Raw genomic sequence first — 23,685 nt, 5'->3', positions numbered from 1 at the left:
CACTGACATTTCACTGACCATTGGCCCCTACACTGTCACATGTCAGTGAAAGGACCAATCCCCTTTCAGGACAGCTTTCTGAAAGGTGATTGGTCCTTTCACTGACATGTGACAGTAAAGGGACCAATCCGCAATAAGTGAAGGAGTGAATAAATTAATATTAAGTGCCCGACACTTTAATATTGATTTTATACACTCCTTCTGGTGCCGGTAGTCAGGTTGGGAGAATGGACGCTGAATTTATTAGCGTCCATTTTCCTAACCCCTGCATGTGCGCTGGTTAGGAAAACGGGACACTGATAAATTCAGCGTCCATTTTCTTAACCGGCAGATAGCGGACCTCTCGCCAGCTTGCGCTGTCAAGGAGGCGCTAGGGGCACGCAATCGCCCCTAGCGCCTCCTCGACAGCGCGAGCCCTAATTTAAATATTGCATCGCGCCCCAGGAGAGGTGCCTGGGGCGCGTTATGAAAGCGGGCGCTGAATACACAGCACCCGCTTTCAGCACAAGTTTTCTGCATCGGCCCCCATGTGTGTATCTGGCAGCCCCTGAAATTAAATGTTAAGATATGTCTGGATACCAGTTGTATTTATTTATTTAACACTTTTATATACCGATATTCATGTAAGAAATTACATCTCACTTCGGTTTACAATATAACAATAACTAGCATATACGAGTGCTTTTACATTTAACAAGGAATAAATAACTTGGAGCAATGGAACAGGTATCAAAACAACATTTAAATAGTGAGGTCTTTCATGATGCCAGAGAATAGCTGGCAGAAGATCTGAGGGCATAACGAAATAACTTAAGGTAAGGGATAGGAACACAATAGGAAAATCATCTGCAAGGTTGGGGTGCTGACCAAAGGGCTAGACTGTTGGTATGAAGGTAAAACATACTAAGAAGAACCCATGCATAGATGAAAGGCTTGGCCGAACAGCCAAGTTTTGAGTCTCTTTTTGAAGGTCAAGTGGCAATGTTCCTGTCTTAGATCTGGGGGAAGAGAGTTCCATTGAGCCGGGCCTGAAGTGGACAGAGCTCGTTTACTTAAGGAAGTTTTAATGGGTGGGGCCAAGAGGGTATTTCTGTAAGCGGATCTCACTGGTCTGGAGGGTAAATGTGGCTGAAACGGGATGTTGAGCTCCAAGGGCATGAGATTGTGAATGGTTTTGTGAATAGTTGTTAGTACTTTGTAAATGATTCTGAATTTAATTGGGAGCCAGTGCAGGTTCATCAGGATGGGAGTAATATGATCTCTTTTGTTGGTTTTAGTCAAAATCCTGGCCGATGCGTTCTGAAGCATCTGTAACGGTTTAATGGTGTTTGCTGGAAGGCTGAGTAAAAGTGAATTGCAATGGTCAATTTTAGAGAAGATAATTGACTGTAGGACAGAACAGTAGTCTTGGAAGTGGAGTAGTGGTCTCTGTCGTTTTAGTACTTGTAATTTTAAAAAGCCTTCCTTTGTGGTGTTATTGATGAATCTTTTTAGGTTCAATTGGTTATCCATTAAGACTCCGAGGTTTCTGACTTGTGAAGAGAGGGATGTTTGTCTAGTGAGGGGCGAGTTGGAAAGTGCATAATTGCCATCCTGTGCGACGAGGAGTAGTTCTGTTTTATTTGTGTTTAGGATTAAGTTAAGGCTTGTGAGGAGGTTGTTGATATCTTGAAGGCAGTTGTTCCAGAAGTCTAGGGTTTTTTGTAGTGATTCCGTCAATGGAATGAGTACTTGTATGTCATCTGCGTATATGTAATGCGTTAGCTTTAGTTTAGAGAGGAGTTGGCAAAGCGGTAAGAGATAAATGTTGAAGAGGGTAGGGGATAAGGATGAGCCCTGAGGGACTCCCAGTGAAGAACTGACAGGGTGAGATTCTTTATTATTGATCTTGACTTTGTAAAATCTGTTTTGGAGGAATGATTTGAACCAACTGTGTACAGTGCCTTTGATACCGATGTCAGTAAGTCGCTCCAAGAGTATTGAGTGGTTCACTGTTGTATCAGTATTGAGTGGTTCACTGTTGTATCAGGAAAAAGGTCAAATATGGAATCTTTTTAGTTTTTGTCAAATTCCTGAAGTCTTTTGTTTTGAAATCTCCATCACCTGTTCAGGACTCCATTCATTTGGTGAGCATTATTGATGAATTATCTACCCTATCTAAATAAACTAGCAGGGTCATTCATCAAGTTGTGTATGCAAATTCAAAAATTTATATGCAAGTGAGAGGAGTTGGGGTGGGATAAATGTAAAGTAGGTGGTGGTTGCTCAGCATGCGATAGGTATCGCTTGTTGCAGGACACTTATGTGGGTAATAGCATAATGGTGGTATGGTCCAAAAAGTGTTTATCCATGCTGTAACGCGGACCCTGTTGTTATCACGGCACATATTGTGCGATTAAAAACTCCAAACAATACCGACATATCTACCAAGCATTCCTGAACCAATAAAAACGACAGTTTTTACCAGGTCAACCTCCCTAAAAGCCTTTTGTGACTGTCAAGTGTACTCGTACATGCATACTTCATGCCTCGTCAGGCTTGCTGCAGATGACAGCACATGAAAAAAGAACAACTTGAACATCAGCCAAGGCCACTTCCAAGACGTCCAAGGGAATTACCAGCAGCGCAGGCAGAGGCTCCCGGCCCAGCAGCTGGCACATGGGCGGGCCACGGTGTAGGAGATACAGGGAGCGTATCTTTCCTCCACGAACATCCTTGCTGGGCATGCCTAAGGACTTTATGGCTAGCATGTATCGCCTCAGCTCTTGGGCAATATTGGAATTATATGAAGACATCTGAGGGGATCTGGATCCGGTCACCACAAGGTCCCGTGCCATTCCCGGCCTTACCAAACTCTTGGCCGCCCTCCATTTCACAGCAAGTGGCTCCTTCCAAACCATAGCAGGGGTCGAGGGGGGAATGTCCCAAACCACATTTTCACGCTGTCTGGACCAGGTCATCGAAGCAGTCACTGACCGCATTAATCAATACCTTAAATTTCCTCATGACAGGCAGGACTTGGTGGACTTGAAGAGAGGTTTCTATGCCTTTGCACACTTTCCAACTGTACTTGCATGGCCGTCATTCCACCCTGTCAGAGGGAGGAGACGTACCGCAACAGAAAACTCTTCCACTCCATCAACGTACAAATGGTCTACGATACTGGAATGCGCATCCTGGAAGTGGTGGCCAGATACGCAGGAGCCGCACACAATTCTTTATACATAGTCAATCGGGCCTCTTTGACAAATTTGAGGCTGACTTGTATGGTGATGCTTCACTCGTAGGTAAGACACACTTTTCTTTCTCAATTCCATCTCTGCCTATAGGTATGTGGCTAATGACACCCAAATGGGGGGGAGGGCTGTGGTGGAAGACACGATGGGTGGCATCACCACTGTCTTGTGCGGTCCTATTTGAAGGTCTTTGGCCAAGGGCATTCCTTTTTCCGCCCATGTTTCTGACGCCTGCCAAAGTAGTGCGTACAAACAACGCACAGGACCTAAAGGTTGGTGAGTGAGAAGCCACTATATACGTAGCATGTCTTTATAACCTAACAGTCCCTGTTCCTATCCTCCCCTTGGGAGCTGTTACAATGTGTCAGGTGAATCAGAACTGTCCATTGCGTGTGGGCCGTTACTGATGAGTCAGGAAGATAGTCGCATACAGTTTCTGTACAGCCTCACACACCGGTACCACGAGCAGTCTGCAGTGCATGTTGCTGGCCTGCCGTATTCCCTGTCTGTGGGCTCACTAATGGGTCATGTAGGTGGTGTCCCCTTCTTGGGAAACCTACAGGCAGGGCCGGAGGAACTATTAGGCGAGGTAGGCCTGTGCCTAGGGCACCGCGATTTAGGGGGCGCCGGTGCAGGCGGCAAAATTTTGAAAGGGCAAAAAGTGCCCTTTCAAAATTCTGCCCGCCCCGCCTCACCGTGCCACCCTCCCGTCACTCCCCTTGTGGTCCAGCGGAGGGCCTGGGAGCAATCTGCCGCTCCCGGGGCCTCAGCTTCCACTACGCAAAATGGTGCCAGTGGCCTTTAGCCCCTACCATGTGACAGGGGCCAACCAATGGCACCGGTAGCACCTGTCACATGGTAGGGGCTAAAGGACACAGGCGCCATTTTGGTTAGTGGCAGCCGAGGCCCCGGGAGCAGCAGATCGCTCCCGGGCCCCCACCTGGACCACTGGGTATTTTGTAAGTTTTCTTTTGGGGGGGGGGAAGGAGGAGTCGGGGCTGTGGCTGGGGGCAGCGCAAGGCTGAAGGTGCCTAGGGCGCCCAATCCCCTTGCACTGGCCCTGCCTACAGGAGGATGCACTTGGAGGTGAGTGAAGGCAGGATTATGAATCTGCTATTGTCCAGCCTTCACTTGTAATTTCCTCTGATCTCTGACGTCATCATGACGGTATAGTTTATAACCACTTTTACCGCAGCCACATCTGTCCTCATAAAACGTTTACATCATGCAGGCCAAGGGTTTACATCCCTTAAACTTCCATGTCACACATAGGCTCACTGTCATCTGGAGATAGCAGATTGCTGGAAGGTCATAATGTGTCACAGATAGTCATGTGGTGCAGCAGTACGCACATATGTTTGTACCCTCAACATATGCACAATCTTCATCGTTAACCTCCACCTACTACCTATAACACTGCAGGTGTGATGTCAGAGGCCCAATAAAGCACCTTGGCTCAGCACTCCTGTCCAAAACACTTTGCATAGTCAAAGTCATCATCACAAACTGAAAAGAGAAAAAGGTAATAATTGATTTATTGTTGAAACCTTGTGAAGGATTTCTAGTCTTGAGAAATTCATGACTGAGGATGGATGGATGGTTCCTCTCCTGTTTGTATATGATGCAAATTATTGAGTTAATGCAACAGTGAAGAAAGTCCTTGGGAACACAGAGTATTCAGCAACTAGTCAGTTATGACCTTTTCCTATTCTCAGTTCTATTGTGTTTGTTGTTACTTGACATAGTTATTTTATAAATTTAGGTCCTTTGGCTAGTTCTCCAAGCTTGAATAGCTATAATATTCTCATTTAAGGTTTTTAATTCATTAATATTTGGTAGGACAATTAACTTTATATTGAAACAAAGGTATCCTCACACACACCGAGGAGACAAGAGCTAGATGGAGGTTTAGTGATCCAGGGAGGTGGAGTTGTGGATTGGTTAGTGCTAGCTGTTGCACAACCCTCCTGAGCAATCAAGGCTGAGTGGTGAGTGGGACTTGACTTTATTGCTTCTAGTGCTGATTTAAACTTTCCTCAATCGGCAACTTCTTATTTTGGCCCAGTTAAAGTTATTGCAGAGAAGACAGGTTTCCTTCAGAAGAAACACAGCTACTAGAACTGTGCACTGAAAATCTGGGCACGCGACTGACCTGCCAGAGTGCTGAGGCCAGCATTATAGCAAACAGTGATGATTTTTATGGCAGTCTAAATAATTTTGGTTGTGTTTTTCTGACAGATGAATTTGAAAGGAAAGGCCCAAAAGACTTATTAACTTCAGAGTAGGGGTTTCTCTGTCAGTTTTCACTGAATAAATACTGTATGGATGCCAGTCTGCTGGCTAGACAGAAGTATCGCATGGTGCATAACAGGAGACACAAGTTACAGTCTTTCAAAGCATATAAGTTTTGGCATATTGAGGGTTATACACTGGGGCCACGGGGAATGGCTTATGATTTAATACAGCTAAAGTGCCTCCTACTGAGTTATGAGGCATATTAAAAACATTTTTCTTGGCTCTAGTCGTCTTCCAGTCCTCTCGGTGTGGGTAATTATGTAATCCTGTCTCCACACTCTTTGGGTAAGGAGGTAGGAGAGGATGAATCTTGTAACTATGAATGGAAAAAAACAGTGAATCATTTCAAGAAATATAAAAAAAAATAAAATTTGATATTTGTATTTGCTAATGCTGATGAAATTCAGCTCTGCAAACAAGTTGTAGATGATACTTTTTATTGGAATAACTCAATACATTCAGAGACAAATTTCTTTTTTCAGGTTAGTGCATAGGAGAATAGCCTGGGCAGTGGGCAGATCTGATGGATCTGGGTGGGTGCAGTGAGATGTCTCCGCTCTCCATGGGTTTTGTGGTCACACTGTGGATAAGTGGGAGCAAGCACCCAAAAAAATTCCTTGCCAGGGTTTCAGCATTCCCCTTCATTTGCCCCTTTGTTCCCAGCGGGCTCTCCATTTCTCTTTTTCTTGGTTAGGGTGAAGCAGTTTTCCTTTTCTTGGGCATGAGATCAGCTCCAGTAAAGGTTAGAGTTTATGTAGTCTTGGGATTTTATATGGCTGAGGCCTTGCACTTCTGCTCCCAGCTTTCAACAGAAAGCAAAGGGAAGTAAGTCTTGAAATCTGGTCACAGGTGTACTATGTTAGTTCCCCTTCAGTGCGCTTACTGACTTTTATGTCTGTGTGTTTAAGCAGACTAACCCAACCACCACAACACTTTTTCTGATTCAGAGAGAACATTTCTAAAAATCTGTGTTTGCTTCACAGTTTGTTGATGCAGACAATTTCCTGACCAACCGCCATACGTTGAATTTGATGATAGCGGAAAACAAGACGATAGTGGCACCAATGCTGGAGTCTCGAGGTCTCTACTCCAATTTCTGGTGTGGAATTACCCCTCAGGTAAACTGCGTCATAATCAACTTTATTCACCTATAGTGACATACTGCTGAGTGGAAGATGTTGATACTTCATGTTGATGTTCATACTTAGACATACATTGTAATGTGCTATATAATGGCGAGATGAATATTGCACAGAATCAGTTCTGTTAGGTACTATATTGTGTTTTATAACAATAATTCCTATCAACAATGGGCCCAATATTCAAAGATATCCAGTTATCTTAGTTATCAGGATATAACTTATCTGGCTATCGGTACGGCTAAGCTGCTGAATATGACTGGATAAGTTCTAGTTAGCTGGATAATTTATATTCAGATAATTTTAGACCTCTAACTTATTCGATTAACTTAACCAGATAAGGCTGAATGTAGGCCCTGCCTCGATCTGTCCATTGCCCACCCCCAAGATATCTTGCTATCTACTTAACCAGATAAATGGCAGCTGCTGAACAAAGCCGGATATTCAGCGGCTGCCGCTTTGCCAGATAAGTCCCTATTTTTTCGGCTAAGTAGCACGAAATGTTGGTCTTGGCCCATGCCAGTTGACAGCTTGCTTTCCTATCTTTTGTGCTTAAAAGGACAATACAAATCTCTCATCAGGTCTTAGAATATATCTCAAACAATCCATTCAAAGAAAAGTCAGGAAACCTTTTTATTGGACCACCAGGACTGTCCTCCTGCAGCTCTTTTCCTTCAATACATTTAGTGGAATGAACATGGCGGCTGTATTGTAAAGATATTTGTGTCTGGCTAGGAGCCACTGGACTATTCTGCATTTGTGCTATCCTTTGAGTCATCCTTTCTGTTTGTTCTGTTTAGTCGTCTCTGTTTTCTGCCAGCAATACCTAAAGACTACTTAAGGTTCATATTCAAACGCCATTTAGACAGATAACGTAATAGTTATCCATCTGAATGGCTTACCAGGGTATATTGATTGCTTATCTGACTAAATTCTAGCCAGGTAACTAGTTACTAAGTTCTAACCAGGTAAGTCGGGGGCATTCCGAGGGCGGCATAGAGTTAGCTGGTTAACTTATGCAACTAACTCTGGTTGGGCCATGGGGCTGTCCTAAAGTTATCTGGTTACACATAACCAGCTAACTTTAAGATAGCCGGGTATATTCAGCGGTGCAACCACGCCACTGACTGTACTCTGCTAGTTAACTGGATATGGTTATCTGGCTAACTAGTCAAGCCGTATAGAAGCTGAATATTGCCCCCCTCATGTATAAATCAATCCAACCCTTTAACAATAGGGAGGGCAATATTCAAAACCCTTTCTATTTGTAAAAACATATTTTACCGACAGAAGCACATGCTGTGAATATTGCCCATCCTGTCTGCAGATAAAAGCATGCAATGCATTATTCAACAATGCATATCCTGTCTCCACAGGTGTTTTTCTGTTTAGTCACCGTTTCCCTGTTTTCAGTGTTCTGCTTCCACAGCAGTATGTCTGTTTCTGTTACTAATGTTGTGTGCATGTTTTACTTGGTTTCTTTGTTTACTATTACACTATCAACTGATGGTCGCCCTACACATTCACAGCTTCTGCGGTATTCAATGCAGTGGACTCTAAAAGGTAAACTTCTGAATAGAAACAGGGGTGCCTGGCAGTGTTTCAACTCTGGTCAGATTTGTCCTGTCTAACTTGTGACTTCAGCAATTAATCTGACCAATCCTGCAGAATTATTCCTATTTTACCTGACCATACTTCTGTGGCCCAGACTACGTTGGGAGCTGTAATCTTCAGTTTATGCAGAGTAAGACTGTTACATGTTAATAAAGATGGAGCAGAAGACATGGCCTCCTGTCTGCGAGTAAGGACTGAGTTAAGCTATCCTATTAAAACTTTGCATAGGAAACACATAACGGAGACAGAATAATGCAGAGAGAGGAACTATTCGTGTATGTATGATTGATCAAACCTATATGCATAGTTTCTGACAAAAATGTGTGCAGAGAAAACAGGCGCAATCTTTGCGACTAATCTTTCTGGGCGCATTAAAGCAAAAGCCTGTGTGGACTTTTGCTTTTCCTTATTGATGCAAACTCCATGGCTAAAAGTACCCAAGGAATTTACACCAGGATTGGCAGTTTTGACTATTGACCCCCTATAGTTTAACTGTGGTTTGCCATACTTTTTTGGCTCCTGGATATGAACTGTAAGCACTAGTTCTGTGGGTGTGCTATGTTCTCATTTCCTGACACTACTGTCCTAGGGTTTTCTGGTATGGAGCACATAAGATGGCCTGTTCGGTTCTCCTAACAAGGTCTTCCAGTGCAGGGCTCCTTCAAGAAGAAGCATCCTGCAGTTCATATTGTACTGCGGTCACATGTATGTGATTTGTTGGAGTAGCCCCACTTCTGCATCACTCCTGCCCACGTTGTTGGTCTCAAGCTCTTCAGTGGCATGTCAGTGCATCTCCTAAAAATACCAAATTTCACTAAATCATGCTGTTGGCTGTGGTAGACTTTGAAATGCAATACCAGCATTCAGTTTCCAGAAGACCAGTAAGAACCCCACTCACACAACACATACTCCTATATTTTCTAGGCAACAGTAGGGGGTTCAAGCCCAGGTAACTAATGCAAGAGGGGACTGCACCTGCATTTTTAGGCTTCACTTATTTCTGAGCACGTGCAAAAGAAGAAATATTTTAAAGGAGAATGCCTGAGCTGCACAGTTAATATCTAATAACACAAGTATAAAGCATAAAAACTGCTTATGATTGTGTGCATTGATTTGATATGCAGGGATATTATAAAAGAACCCCAGAGTATGTTCTGCTAAGGGAATGGAAAAGAACGGGCTGCTTTCCTGTGCCAATGGTTCATTCCACATTCCTCATTGACCTGAGGAAAGAGGCCTCCACCAAACTAGCCTTCTACCCGCCGCACCCAGACTATACTTGGACCTTTGACGACATCATTGTCTTTGCATTCTCCAGCAGACAAGCAGGTATTACATGTATTTGTGTTTGTATTTATTAAAATGTATTGATCGCTTAACACAGACTAGGCCTAAGCGATTCGCAATAAAACAAGCATAAAATTATTAACAAAACATAAACAGAAAAAAACATAAAATAAAAGGTCCAACCATTATCAGCACAAATTAACCATAGGCCTGCTACGATAAGAGGTTCTTCAATTGGAGTCTGTATTTTTTAAAGCTGTCCTGAAGACAGAGATCACCTGATCAGACCGCTACCAGCACAGACTAGCCATAGGCCTGCTGCAGCAGGAAGTTCTTCAATTGGAGTCTGAATTTTTTTTAAACTGTCCTGAAGACGGAGATCCTATGGCAGTGAGTTCCATTGCATTCATCTCCATCGTAAAAGAAAATGCATATTGGGATGTATTTCCAAAGTATGCTCAATCAGCAGTGTTACTTGCTTTCTATCAATTAAACATTTTGTTGACAAGTCATCAATTTTTAAATCTTGATGCTGCTCCCCTGAACTACTGAGAGTTGGTCTTGTCTGTAACAGCATCACCACGTATCTTGCATAAAAATATATCTAGAAATACAGAGACCAAGAAATTGATAGTAGATAAAGACACCAGGCCCATCTATTTACAGTATGTTAGTATCCATATTGATTTTGATCATATATTTACAAAAAACCCTAGTTTGGTTAAATATTACAGTGTATTGGACAAGCGGATTTGATTGGTTAATGGAATTTGTGACATCATACCAAACATGACCCAATTGGAACCAGTAAGTGTAAGGGAAGAGCTAACTTTTCTGCTAATATGGCTGCTTCCAAGGTTCAAAAATAATCATTGAGCAATGAAACTTTTAATTGATACAGGGTGAGTTTGACTTGTGCTAATATGACCCCCTTTAGAGTCTGTTACCAGTCAAATGTTCTTTTAAAATTTTACAAAGTGTGCAAGGGGTACAAGTTTCTTTTAAGTGACATATCAGAATTTTTAATGCTAATGCTCACCTACTTTGTGAATTTCCAAGTTCTACTATTGTCAAATTTTTAAAATATAAAAACAGAATGCAAAGGCTGTTATGTCTTTTGAGTACGATGCAAAACAACTGTTGCTATACTGTGGGGCCTGTTTCTAGCTGGTGTTTATATAGTCTCAATTGTTTGGAGCCAGGACATTTGTCAGAAAATACTGATTTTACTGTTTTTGTTTTCACCACCTCCTCTGGAAGGGCATTCTAGGCATCCATCACCCTTTCTGTGAAGAAATATTTCCTGACATTGGTTCTGAGTCGTACTCCCAGTAGTTTTATTTTGTGATCCCTAGTTCTACTGATTTCCTTCCAACGGAAAAGGTTTGTTGATTGTGCATCATTCAAACCTTTCAGGTATCTGAAGGTCTGTATAACTCCCCTGCACCTCCTCTCCTTCAGGGTATACATATTTAGGACCTTCAACCTTTCCTCATAAGTCATTTAATGGAGACCCATCACCATTTTGGTTGCCCTTCTCTGGATCAACTCCATCTTATCTGTCTCTTTTGAGATATGGTCTCCAGAACTGAACACAGTACTCCAGGTGAGGCCTCACCAAAGACTTGTACAATGGTATTATCACCTACTTTTTCTTACTGGTTATTCCTCTCTCAGTGCAGCCTAGCATTCTTCTGGCTTTTGCTATCACCTTGTCACATTGCTTCGCCGTCTTTAGATCGCTAGACACTATAATCCCAAGGTCTCTCTCTTGTTCTGTGCACAGCAGCCCTTTACTCCCATCATATACAGTTCTTTTGGATTACCACACCCCAGATGCATGACTGCACTACTTGCCATATCTTCGCCCACCGTTTAAGCTTCTTTAAATCACGTCTCATTCTCTCTACTCCTTCCAGCATGTCCACTCTGTTGCAGATCTTAGTATCATCCGCAAATAGACAAACTTTACCTTCTATCCCTTCTGCAATGTCGCTCACAAAAATATTGAACAGAACTGGTCCTATCACCGTTTTCTCTTCAGAGCAGGTTCCATTTACCATAACACGATGTCTTCTATCTGTCAACCAGTTTGTTTATCCATGCCACCACCTTGGCACTCACTCCCAAGCTTCTCACTTTGAGTCTTCTATGTGGATCTGTATCAAAACCTTTACTAAAATCTAACTAAATCACATTGAGCACTCTTTCCTGATCCAACTCTCTAGTCACCCAATCAAAAAAATCAATCAGATTCGTCTGACAGGACCTTCCCCTGGTGAATCCATGCTGTCTCGGATCGAGCAACCCACTGGATTGTAGATAGTTCACTATCGTCTCCATTAATTTTCCCACCACCGAGGGTGAGGCTAACTGGCCTGTAGTTTCCAGTCTCCTCTCTGCTCCTACTCTTGTGAAGCAGGACCACCATTGCTCTTCTCCAGTCACTTGGTACCACTCCTGTTTCCAAAGATCTATTGAACAGGTCACGCAGCGGACCCGCCAGCATATCTCTGAACTACCTCAGTATCCTGGGATGAACCTCATCAGGCTCCATGTCTTTGTCCACTATCAGCTTTCCTAGCTCTTCCCATACATTCTCGCCCATAAATGGAGTTTCATCTACTCCATCCCCTTCCACAGTCTTGTTAACTAACGACTATTCTTTCCAGGGTCTTCTTTAGTGAACACAGAACTGAAGTATTTGTTTAATATTTCCGCCATTTCTTCGTCTCTCTCCACACATGTTGTCCTGGATGGGAGACTGACCAGAGGCATTTTACAAGAGTTCTGCAACAGATAAGCTTAAGAATACATAATCTGTTTAGTAATCTCAAGCAATATAGGATGTGGAAGGAGAATATAACAAAATCAATCAGCACAAAAAAGCAGAAAAGGTGCATACGATGTACAACAATCAAGGGAAAAAAACTGGAAAGCTTTGACTACAAATGCTCATAGTTTGGGCAATAAAATCCCAGACCTACAGGCCCTAATGGTGGAGGTGGACTTGGACAGTGTTGCTGTCCCGGAGACGTGGTTCATGGATTCTCATGATTGGGATATGGCAATACCGGGCTATAACTTGTAAAGGAAGGACAGAAAGATGAGAAAAGGGGGATGAATAGCTCTTTATGTCAAGAACAATATCCAAGCAACTGAATTGCAAGGAAAGTGAGGTAGAGAAGGAGCATTATGGGCCGTCCTAAAATAAAATGATGGTTCATTCATTTTTACTAGTGTGGTTTACAGGCCTCTGACTCAGATGGAAGAACTGGACAGAGATCTGGTCGAAGACATCCAAAAAGTAGGAAAGAAAGGAGAAGTGCTGATTGTTGGAGTCTTTAATATGCCAGATGTAGACTGGAGAATCCCTTCTGCGTAATCTATCAGAAGTAGAGAGATAGTGGATGCCCTGCAAGGGGCTCTGTTCAAACAAATGGTAATGGAACCCACGAGGGAGGGAGCTATACTTGATTTAGTGCTCACTAACGGGGATAATGTCTCTAATGTCCAGACAGGTGCCCACCTCAGCACCAGTGATCATCGAATGGTATGGTTTGACACCACAAATAAGACACGGAGAAGTCACACGAAGACCCGAATTTTGCATTTCAAAAATACGGACTTTGTCGAAATGGGGACATACCTGGAGGTAGAACTAGAAGACTGGGAGAAAATAGGAGAGGTGGAACAACAGTGGGCCAAACTAAAAGAAGCAATTACAAAAGCAACAAATCTATATGTTACAAAAGTAAACAAAACCGATCTGGTTCTCAAAGGAGGTGGCTGACATAATAAAAGCAAAAAAAAGCAGCAGAAAGCAAAAAGTCTGGCAGAAGAAAGGATTGCCAAAGAGGTGAAGCGAGCTGACAAAACATTCTTCAGATACATCAGAGAAAGAAGAAAGGTCCAAAGAGGTATAGTGAAATTGAAAGGTGATCAGAGGAGGAGGTGGTGAAGACAAAAATAGTAAAAAAAAAAATAAATTCAAAGGGGCATGGGATAAACACTGTGGATCCTTTATGGCTAAAGGATGGGAATAAAGAACAGAGTAAATGGGAGTTACTTGCTGGTGTGGCGGTTACTACCCTTATCCAAGTAATGCTCTTGATGCAACTCCAACATTGCTCTCTGCTTCAATGGCAAGAGTTAACAGGGAATTGGATTCAAACAGCAACCAACAAGGGTCCTGACGTTGACAGCCTGGGAAACTGATAATTATAAAGGTGGCTTGTATGGCCATTAGTTACTACTGTAAGCTTGCTGGGCAGACTGGATGGAGCATTTGGTCCCTTTCTGCAGTCATTTCTATGTTTCTCTGTATGTTGCTAGCACTTGTCATTTACATAATCATGAACTCTTCCATCCATTTCTTTTCCATAATGTCACCTTTATTCCATCTTTATAGCAAAGAAACTAAACCCTTAACAGATAGATAAATAAATAAAATGAAATAAATTCCATATTTTAAGACCGAGGATGGAAGGTCATGGGTCCTAATGCCTCATTATATTTATTGATTGCATTATGAAATCTGTATTTTGACTTGAAGAGTGCTGTTCAGGACAATGTGCATTTCAAGCCCTGAATAAGCCTGCTGGTGTAAGACTGCAGATATGAGCCCACCATCTGCGACTGTAAAAGCAGCATTTACAGCTTTGTACCAGCTTTATTCCATGCTGGGTTACTTTTGATCTGAATTAAAATGACAATAAGCAACACAGCTTCTGCAGTCTCAAGGCTCAGCGGACAGCGATAGCATACCATATACAGGAAGTCTGCTCACAGGTTCGCCAAGGATGTCATGATAATACATATACTGTACCATAATTCTTATACAAGACATAACATGGCAATCTAGATCACCAACAGGACTGCAGGAACCAAATGCATGCACAATGCCTTTATTTCACATCCACAGCAAATGTATACCTCTCCTGAGGCACCAGGAAGGAGTCAACAGATTCCAGCAGGGACGTCCAAATGAGCAATACCAGTGGTACTAGAAATTGTTAGGTCATTACCAGTTCTTTTCTCAGCAGTTTCTGCGGGATAGAGGTTTCTCCCCTCTTCCAATGCCGCTCTCCTCTCACAAGAAGCCAGGGTGACAATTATTCCTATCCCCACGAGTCCCTTTTTCCTCTGAGTATATCCTGTCCACATCTTGCTGACTCTCAGCCTTGCTAGTAGCTGCCTCTTGGGGGGAAGAGAGGGTTGGTCCCTAGGGGAGGAAACCTGCTCTTATTGAGCCCTCCAATTACTGCTGCAGTCTACGCCACGCTTCAGAAAGACAAGGTTTAGCTTTGCCCTGCCCTTGAAATGTGTCTATCTCTGTCAACCCCTGCACACACTGACATCAGAACATTTTCTATTCACCTCAAACAATGTGGAAAGAAGATTTGCTTGTCTATATACCTTTTACGGTGTACCTGGACTGGTGCTGTTTAACATATTCATAAATGATCTGGAAAAGGGAGCAACCAGTGAGGTAATCGGATTTGTAAATGACGGAAAATTATTTGAAGTTGTTAAATAGCAGTGGATTGTGAGGAACTGCAGAAGGACCTTGCAACCCTGGGACACTGGGCATCTGAATGGAAGATGAAACTTAATATGGACAAATGCAAAGTGATGCACATAGGGCAGAATAATCCCAACTACAGTTAACACAATGCTGTGTTCCTTATTAGAAATAATCACCACCCAGGAGAAGGACCTCAAAGTCCTTCTGGGCAATGCTTTGGAATCCTCAGCCCAGTGGGCAGCAGCGGCTGTCAAATAGCAAATAGAATGTTAGGAATGATCCGGAAAGGAATGGAGAATAAAACAGAGAATCTCATAGTACCTCTGCATTGATCCATGGTGTGGCCACACTGTGAGTATTCTGTGCGGTTCTGGTGACCCCATCCCAAAAAAGACATAGCAGACACCGTAAAGGTACAGAGAAGAGGAACACAAATGATGATGGAGCTGGATTGCTTATGAAGGAAGTCTGCTTAGGGCTCATCATCTTGGAGAAGACACCTGAGAGGGGACATGATAGAGGTTTATATAATCATGAGTGGAGTGGAATAGGGAAATAAAGGATTTTTTTTACCCTTTGAAATAACACTAAAATAAGGGGATCATCTATGAAAGTAACAACCAGCAGATTGAAAACAGATCGTAGAAAGTACTTTTTCCCTCAGCGACCTAGCAAGCTGTGGAATCAGTTGCCAGAGGACGTGGTTAAGGCGACTAGCGTGGCAGGGTTTGGACAATTTCTTGGAGGAAAAGTCCATAATATGTTATTAGCAGGTAGACTAAAGAAAGATATTGCTATCCCTGGGAGCAAGTAACAGGAATTAGATTTATGGGATCTGCCAAGTCCTTGTGACCTGTATTGGCCGCTGTTGGAGACAGGGATGCTGGGCTCAATGAACCTTTGGCATTTCTTATATTCTTATGTTTATATTTTTTTATGTAATTATTGGTTTTCAATTTACATTTGAAGATATAACATCTTAATTGGAAAATGTACCTCAAGGTAGAGAAAAAATATGCTTCATACAGGCTTCAAAAAAGCTTCCAATTGTTTTGATACAAAGAAAGCATAACGGTTACCCAGATATAACACAAGGCACTTACAAGTAAATCACAAAAGAAAATGTCCCTGACTGTAAAACTCTGGGCTTCAAATCCCAAAAAGGTTTTCTCTTTTTTGTGTCACTTATGAATACAGAAACAATTTATATGGTGAAAAAAAATCATTTTTAACACCCATTCTCTATCTGACTCTACAATAAAATTGGCTATCAAAGTAACTTAAATGCCAACTCGCTCTGAGATTCCTCCAGTGCTCTGGCTAAATTTATGGTACCTGATAGGCCCTGCCTGCCTCTGTTTCTCCAACACCTCCCACCCCATTCTCTTTCTTCTTATTTTGGGGTTTGGAGAGAAGATTGCTGATGTAATTTTGAGAGCCTCCACCAGATACCATTTAAACCCAGACCAGACACCAACAGAACTTTTTGAAAAGTTCAAAAATCATAAATTCCTCTTCCACAGAGAAATTTCCAAAGTTTCTAATTTGTTAAAAACCACTTGATTGCCTGTAGCAAGAACATTTTCTTCTTCTTTTTGAAGTTGTTCTAGCTCCCCCATCAAAGTATCCAGTGGACTTGAGAATCCATTTCCAAAGCTTGATATTTATGGGTTGAATCCACAACAAAGGCAGTCAGATTTGGAACTTGAGAAGCGAGAGAAAATATAGCTTTCCATATGTCCGCTGGTTTAACTTCTGGGGGGAGAGACAGTAAAAACTAACCTGAGAAAATCAGCTGGAAGGGGAGCAAAGCTCTGGGCTCCTAGTTTACAGCACATCCTTGCACTTGGATGGATCTACCGTCTCCTTCCCCCAGTTCTGCCGTTGCTCCTCCTGCATCCATAGCAGTAGCCGTGGGAGATGTTCCACCATCTCCCTTACCAGACCTGAATCAAACCGAAGGGCTTGGTATGATGTCTGCTTCCTTCCCAGCAACTTTTCCCCTTGGTTCAAGAAGCGATCAATGCATTGCAGCAGTACTGGCTACAAGCAAGTCGCCAGGTGATGTCAGGCCTCGGTGGAGCAAAGCGAGCCCCGAGATTCAGAGTTTTGCCAAAAGATGGCGCCATCTCTATACTGCCTGGCTCGATCCCCAATGGTGCCACACAACAGGGCTCTCTCTGGCTGCCTTCTGCATGACTTGTCAACTGGCCTAGAAACAGGAGTCCCCAGGGCAGGGGGATACACCTGGAGTCTCTCTTTATACTTTCCCAAAGACTACAGGCAAAAAAAAATATTGCAAGAAGTAAGCCACGAAGACACCGACTGCCGTCCACCACTCCCTTCAGGACGCCATCTCGACCACAATACTTTTGTAATTTGATGATATATTCAGACCTAACATTTTAGAAGTTTATTCCAAATGGGCAGAGATTGTAGTCACTGCACCATGCTATTTTCATTTAAGCATGTGTTAGGAATAGATTTGTCATTTAAAGGGTTCATTAGACCATGCTCTTGGTTAAGGACAGCTGTGGAGCTCAAAAAATTTGCAATAGGTAGGGAGTGAAGCACTGACACTTCCACGCCCCTCCCCCCTTTAAAATAAGAAGCAGATTCTTTAAAATACTACTTGGATTTCATATGAAGTAAAAGCAGGCAAATGCTCCTTATTTCTTCCCATTTCACAATGCCAAAATGTTAGCATGTGTGACTGTATATTGTTCATCTTAAAAGAATAGGAAAATGGCCCATGAATCAATTCATCCTCCAAAGATGTGCTCAGTTTTTTTCCTGTAGAGACAGAATAGAAGAAATGCTTCAACACATCTGTCTAATCCTCTTTTCCAAGTGTGTATCCAAAATCCTTCCCATCTATTCAGGCCAAAATCTTTGTACAGTCCAAAGTGGGCGATTCACTATTAGAGATGCACAAAACAAGTTTTCAGAATGATTTGTATCTTCCATGTTTTCACTTTGTGTTGTATTCACTGATGACACTGGACATATTGAGGATCATTTTCAGTAGCATGCAGAAGTTGGCACATAAGTGAGTGCAAAGTAATGAGGTAGATCTTAAAACAATTCGCAATCGCGTACTTTTGTTGGCGCACCAGGCGCAAACAAAAGTACGCTGGATTTTATAAGATACGTGCATAGCCGCGCATATCCTATAAAATCCGGGATCGGCGCGCGCAAGGCTGCCGATTTTGGGCAGCCTGCGCGCGCCGAGCCGCGCAGCCTGCCTCCATTCCCTCCGAGGCCGCTCCGAAATCAGAGCAGCCTCGGAGGGAACTTTCTTTCGCCATCCCCTCACCTTCCCCTCCCTTCCCCTACCTAACCCACCCCCCCGGACCGATCTAAACCCCCCCCTTACCTTTGTTCCTCGATTTACGCCTGCTAGAAGCAGACGTAAATCTACGCGCGCCAGCGGATTGCTGGCGCGCCGTCATCCAACTCGGGGGCTGGTCCGGAGGCCTCGACCACGCCCCCAGGCCGGCACCATGCCCCGAAACGCCGCGTCATTAGGCCACGCCCTGACACGCCCCTTTTCGAAAACCCCGGGACTTACGCGAGTCCCAGGGCTCTGTGCGCGCCGGCGGCCTATGCAAAATAGGTGCGCCGACGCAGGGGGTTTAAAATCCGCCCCAATATGTATATTTTATAAATTCTGTGGTGCCATTTGCACAGTTTATAAAATACATGTATCTCTGCTCCCAAACTTGCATGCACATTTTGGAAAGGGCAATGTATATATAAAAAGTATGCTTTAATTTCTATGAGTAGGAAAATGTTTGTGTGTACTTTGTGTGTGCTGTTTCCACTTTTGTAAGGGCAGGTTCGTGGACAAAATAGCTGCATGGGCCTGAAACACAAACTTCATGATTGGGGACGTGAACCAGTTCTAATAGGAATATGCCAGCATTTTCATTGCCCCTAGAATTGTTCATAAGATTTGCCATATTGGATCAGACCAAAGGTCCATCAAGCCTAGTATCTTGATTCCAACAGTGGCCAATCCAGGTCATAAGTACCAAGCAAGATCCCAAGGGGCAGATAGATTCCTTGCTGATTATCTCTTTTTTGAGATGATGTGAGCAAAACTGCACACAATACTCAAGGTGAGGTCGCATCATGGAGCGATACAGAGGCATCATGATATTCTCTGTTTTATTCTCTATTCCTTTCCTAATAATCCCTAGCATTCTATTTGCTTTTTGGATGCTGCCGCACACTGGGCAGAAGATTTCAACTTATCAGCTATGATGCTTAGATCCTTTTCCTGAATGGTGACTCCTAATGTGGAACCTTGCATTGTGTAACTATAATTTGGGTTACTCTTCCCTAAGTGCATCACTTTGCACTTGTCCACATTAAATTTCATTTTTCATTTGCATGCCATGTCTCTGAGTTTTGCAAAGTCCTCTTGCAAATTCTCACTGTCACCTTGAGATTTAACTCAAGGGAAAGATAGATTCTTAAGCACTACAAATATTAACAGAAAAGTAAATTATAAATCCCCAGCTTGTTAAATAAAATTCCAGGTAATTAATAATAATCTCATGTTAAATCCTCTACCCTGATCAGGGTAGGGTTAGAGAAAGAAGGGAGCAGGTGTTTGGGGTGGGATAGGAGTCTATTAACGAGCTAGCCGCAAGTTTAGCTGATCTACAGTCTTTTGCTGCTGTTATTTTTTTTTGTTTCAGATTTATATAGCCCTCGTGTTATATCCTCTGGTAGAGAGATGTCCAATATCTAAAGTGTTCCCTCCCTACTGCAGAGAAACGTGGGCTGTCACTGGGTTCCCTGATCCTATTGCAGGAAACCAGTCTTTCACCTGCCCCTGTTTCTGGTGGAGTTCCTGTAAATGGGCCACTCTGCCTTAAACGTGCCCATCTGGGCTTAGTTTTGTGTCCTTTATTTATTTAAAACTTTTATATACCATTGTTCCGTGTTCTTTCACAACGGTTTACAGTAACAAAGAAAAGATGCCATACAATATACATAAAAGGATTATTAAAAGTATAAATACAAACTAAAATCAGAAAGTTTTTTGCCTGGCTCTTCTTCTGCCAGGGGATCCTTGCCAGGGGCTGCCCACCGCTTAATTGTGCCTTTGGAGCTCCCTTCGCACCAGCAATGACAGCAGCGCCGTGAACTGGCGCCCATTTCTGGGCTGATGCCGTTATCGCCACTTTGCCCGGGCTGCGGCAGCAGGAGCTGGCTTTGCTCCCTGCCGCCTCTTCCACTGCCGGCCAACCACTTCAGCGGTGAGAGCCTTCATATCTGCTCCCCGCCACCTTCACTCCTCACCACTAGCCGGCTTCGTTGTCTGCAGTAGCAGCAAGGGCAGTGAACAGCCTCCTGCCACCTCGGGCCTGCTCTGCCTCCACGGCAGTGGCAGGAACTTTTTAAAACAGATCCCTGCTGCTTCTCCCAAGGCTCCTCTCGACTTCCAGCATCAGCAGAGGCATGCAGCAGCCTCCGGCCACCTCTCTGACTGCCGGCTCAGACTTGCTGGGCGGCAGGTAAACAAATATTTATTTTTTTAAACTCCCACAATATTTTCCTCTACTAGGATTCATTTCTTCATGCATTGTGTATTAGCTATCTGTTTAATTTGTGAATTCGATAGGACATTGGAATATAAGTATTAAAATTTTTCTTTTTTTTTTTCTTGCCTTATTCTCTTTATTTTCTGTATTACCGAATAGAATAGAATGAGCAAAACGTTAATTCAGTTTTTTGGGTTTTTTTTCAGATAGCCTCAGTTTTTGCTCATTCTATTTTGACCCAAGGAAGGGAGTATTAATTAGGTCCTAAAAGCTAGTCAAGAATTGTATTAAATTAGTGCTATAAAAAGGTGTCACCAATATAGATTTTTGGTTTTATTTGTTAACCTTTATTTCTGTGTATTTCTTTACTGAGGAATTTTTCATGTGGGTATATATTTAGAAGTTTCAATAAATGCTAAACTTAAAAAAGAAATTGTAAATGAGGTGTACAAGACGATGCACGAGGAGGAAGTAAGAGGAAGCCTTGGCTCTGACCCTGCTCTGAGGAGGAGGAGGACTCCTTCATCTCGGCCAGCGCACCCTTTGTCGTCTCATCCCCCTTCTGAGCCGGGCTGCCAGGGAAGCTCCTGCAGTCCGGTTCTCGGAGGAAAGCTGCCCCAGCCGTCAGAGCATGTGTCGGGGGAAGCCGTGTGCCGAGGACTGCAGATGGTTTGTTCTGGGCTCCGGTGCGATGCCGGATCCTGCCAGAGGTGAAAAATGGCCTTAAGATCAGGACTTTAATGGTGCAGGGCAATGTGTCTCCAAGTCAACTTCAGAGAATCCCATTTTCGTAGTGATTTTTTTCCGTATGGTCCGGCGTGAAAGAAGCCCCTGAATAAAGGAGGCAGAAGTGTTTGCTGAGACTGAGGTGCAGGGCACAGTTCAGAGAGAGGCCAAGCTGGAGGCTGAATTTCATACCTAACTTCAGCTGATCAGCTAAGTTTGCATGTTTTGATCTGGAGAATAACAGAAAAAGAAAACAAATGCTTAGCAAAATTATTTTTTTCTGCAGGTACTTTACCGCTTGTGATACAGGAAATGTTCTTATGCATGCAGTCACCTTAAGCCCTGAAACGCAGTGCAGAGCTCTGGAAACAGAGTTGTTCCCAAACTGGGAGCTGGCTGGAATCTGAAACACGTTGAGTTGGCCAGGGCTTTCCTGCCTGAGATCTAATAACTGCAGGGTATTGGTCTTCATAACTGTGCGTGTCTTCCTTTCTTAGACATCCAGATGCACATCTGCAACAAGGAGCACTACGGTTACTTGACTGTTCCCCTGAAACTGCACCAAACCCTGCAAGAAGACTTGGAGAACTTCATCCACGTGCAGACGGAGGCCATGAGTGAGTACGGCAAGCTTTGGAAAGCACAGCAGAAAGAATGGGGAAAGGTCAAGGTTCAGATCTGCCGTTTCTCTGCTGGGCTCCAGCAGTGTTTTCAAGCAGTTTTAAAAAGGGAAGAGTGGCTTAGTGTGAGCCTTTAAGCAAGGAGAGAGATCACCTTAAAGCTTCAGAGTCATTTTGTCTGAACTAGGAAAACTTCCGGCAGTAAGGGAAACAACTCCCAGGCCATTTGTTCCTGAGGATGGACTTTAAAAAGAATATTAATCAGATGTAATTAGCTTGGAGTCAGCAAAATGACTGGGAGGCCTTTGGTCTCCCTCTTCCGCCTGTCCCTGATCATCTCTTGGCTGTCTCTTTGGGGCGGCAAGGCACAGCAAGAAGGAGGATCTGATGTCTCACCAGCTATTTTCTCTGTTTTGAGTTAAGTATACTTGAACATTATGAGGTCCATGTTCAGTCACTGTCTGGATAGCAAAGTTAGCCGGCTAACTATTCAACAGTGCAGCTGCTCTACTGAATATAGCTCTTTGGCCTGACCAGACGTAGCTGGCTAATTTTGAATAGCGCAGTTAGCCAAATAACTTAGGGCTGGATTTTCTAACTTCTCAGAGCTCCCTGAATTTGGCGGTAGCGGGGGGCGGGCCTGAGAAAGCCGGCAGCGATCGCACCACTGCGTTGTTATCGCCACCGGCTTTCGCACCCAATAGCACCACCGTGAAAGGTGGTGCTATTGGGTGCGCTACTGGTGGCAATAACATGGCTTACCTTATCACCGCCAGCGAAGTCTTCGCAGCATCTGCCCCGCCGCCGCCCCGACTCCTCCTCTTCCGGTGTCGACGCTGCCCCAACTCCGCCCCTTTTCAGCTATCGCATGCGAAAAGTTCCTTTTCACGTGCGATACGGTAGGAAAATGACCCCCTTAGCCGGCTAACTCAGCTCCTCCCATTTACACCCCCAGGACGCCCCCTATCTTAGCCGGTTAACTATTAGCCGGCTAGAATTTAGCAAGATAAGTGCCTAAATCTTCATTTAGCCGGACAACGTTTGAGTTAGCCAGCTGAATGCTTTTGAATGTGCACCTGATAGTTCCTAATTAAGGTGCAGTTTATACATTTTTGACGGAGATAGTCCCTCCCTATTTGTCAGTGTGTTGGATTTGTTTCAGTTGATCATCCTCCACTGGAACCTTCTCGCTATGTCTACGTTCCCCCAAAACAGCCGGACAAAATGGGATTTCGTGAGGTAAGACGATAACTGGCAGTCTGTTATTAAAATGTACATATTTACAAAAAATGCTCCTTTCTCATGTATGCTGCAGAAATCCTTAGTAAATAAGAGCCTGTCATCCTCATCTGAATTTGCACAGGGTTTAAAACAAGCTAGGCAGGAATAAGAAAGAGGCTGATAAGAGAGTCTGAATAGCATTGTCTACACCGAATTCTTCCTGCAATTAAATTCAATAAGGTGTCATCATTTCACATAGGAAATGGTTTTTGCAAACCTGAGGACCCTATATTCACAGTTTACCAGCTAGAGCCAGACGTGAGATTTTAAATTAGTCATCATATTTGTTGGGGGTGGGACCTCCCTGAATGGCGTTTTGGGTACCTGGATTTTTTTTCACCCTTGCCTTCTAGTAGACATTAAATTATATCTGCCTGGAGAATATTGAGGGTGCGGGTGGGACAA

At 43.5% G+C, this 23,685-nt stretch overlaps 1 protein-coding gene across 1 annotated transcript in view; it reads left to right on the top strand.

Moving 5' to 3' along the window:
- Positions 1 to 23,685, top strand: part of COLGALT2 (collagen beta(1-O)galactosyltransferase 2) — a 145,487-nt gene that overhangs the window by 103,151 nt on the left and 18,651 nt on the right. Inside the window, exons 4-7 of the mRNA XM_029618516.1 lie at positions 6,515 to 6,649; positions 9,409 to 9,613; positions 21,877 to 21,996; positions 23,162 to 23,238. Coding sequence (XP_029474376.1) covers positions 6,515 to 6,649; positions 9,409 to 9,613; positions 21,877 to 21,996; positions 23,162 to 23,238 — 537 coding nt within the window. The remainder of the gene's footprint in view (positions 1 to 6,514; positions 6,650 to 9,408; positions 9,614 to 21,876; positions 21,997 to 23,161; positions 23,239 to 23,685) is intronic.

This window comes from Rhinatrema bivittatum, chromosome 10 (genome assembly GCF_901001135.1).
Source record: "Rhinatrema bivittatum chromosome 10, aRhiBiv1.1, whole genome shotgun sequence".
In the NCBI taxonomy this organism is placed as follows: domain Eukaryota; kingdom Metazoa; phylum Chordata; class Amphibia; order Gymnophiona; family Rhinatrematidae; genus Rhinatrema; species Rhinatrema bivittatum.
Note: the sequence above shows the minus strand (reverse complement) of the source record. Positions and strands in the feature narration are given on the sequence as shown.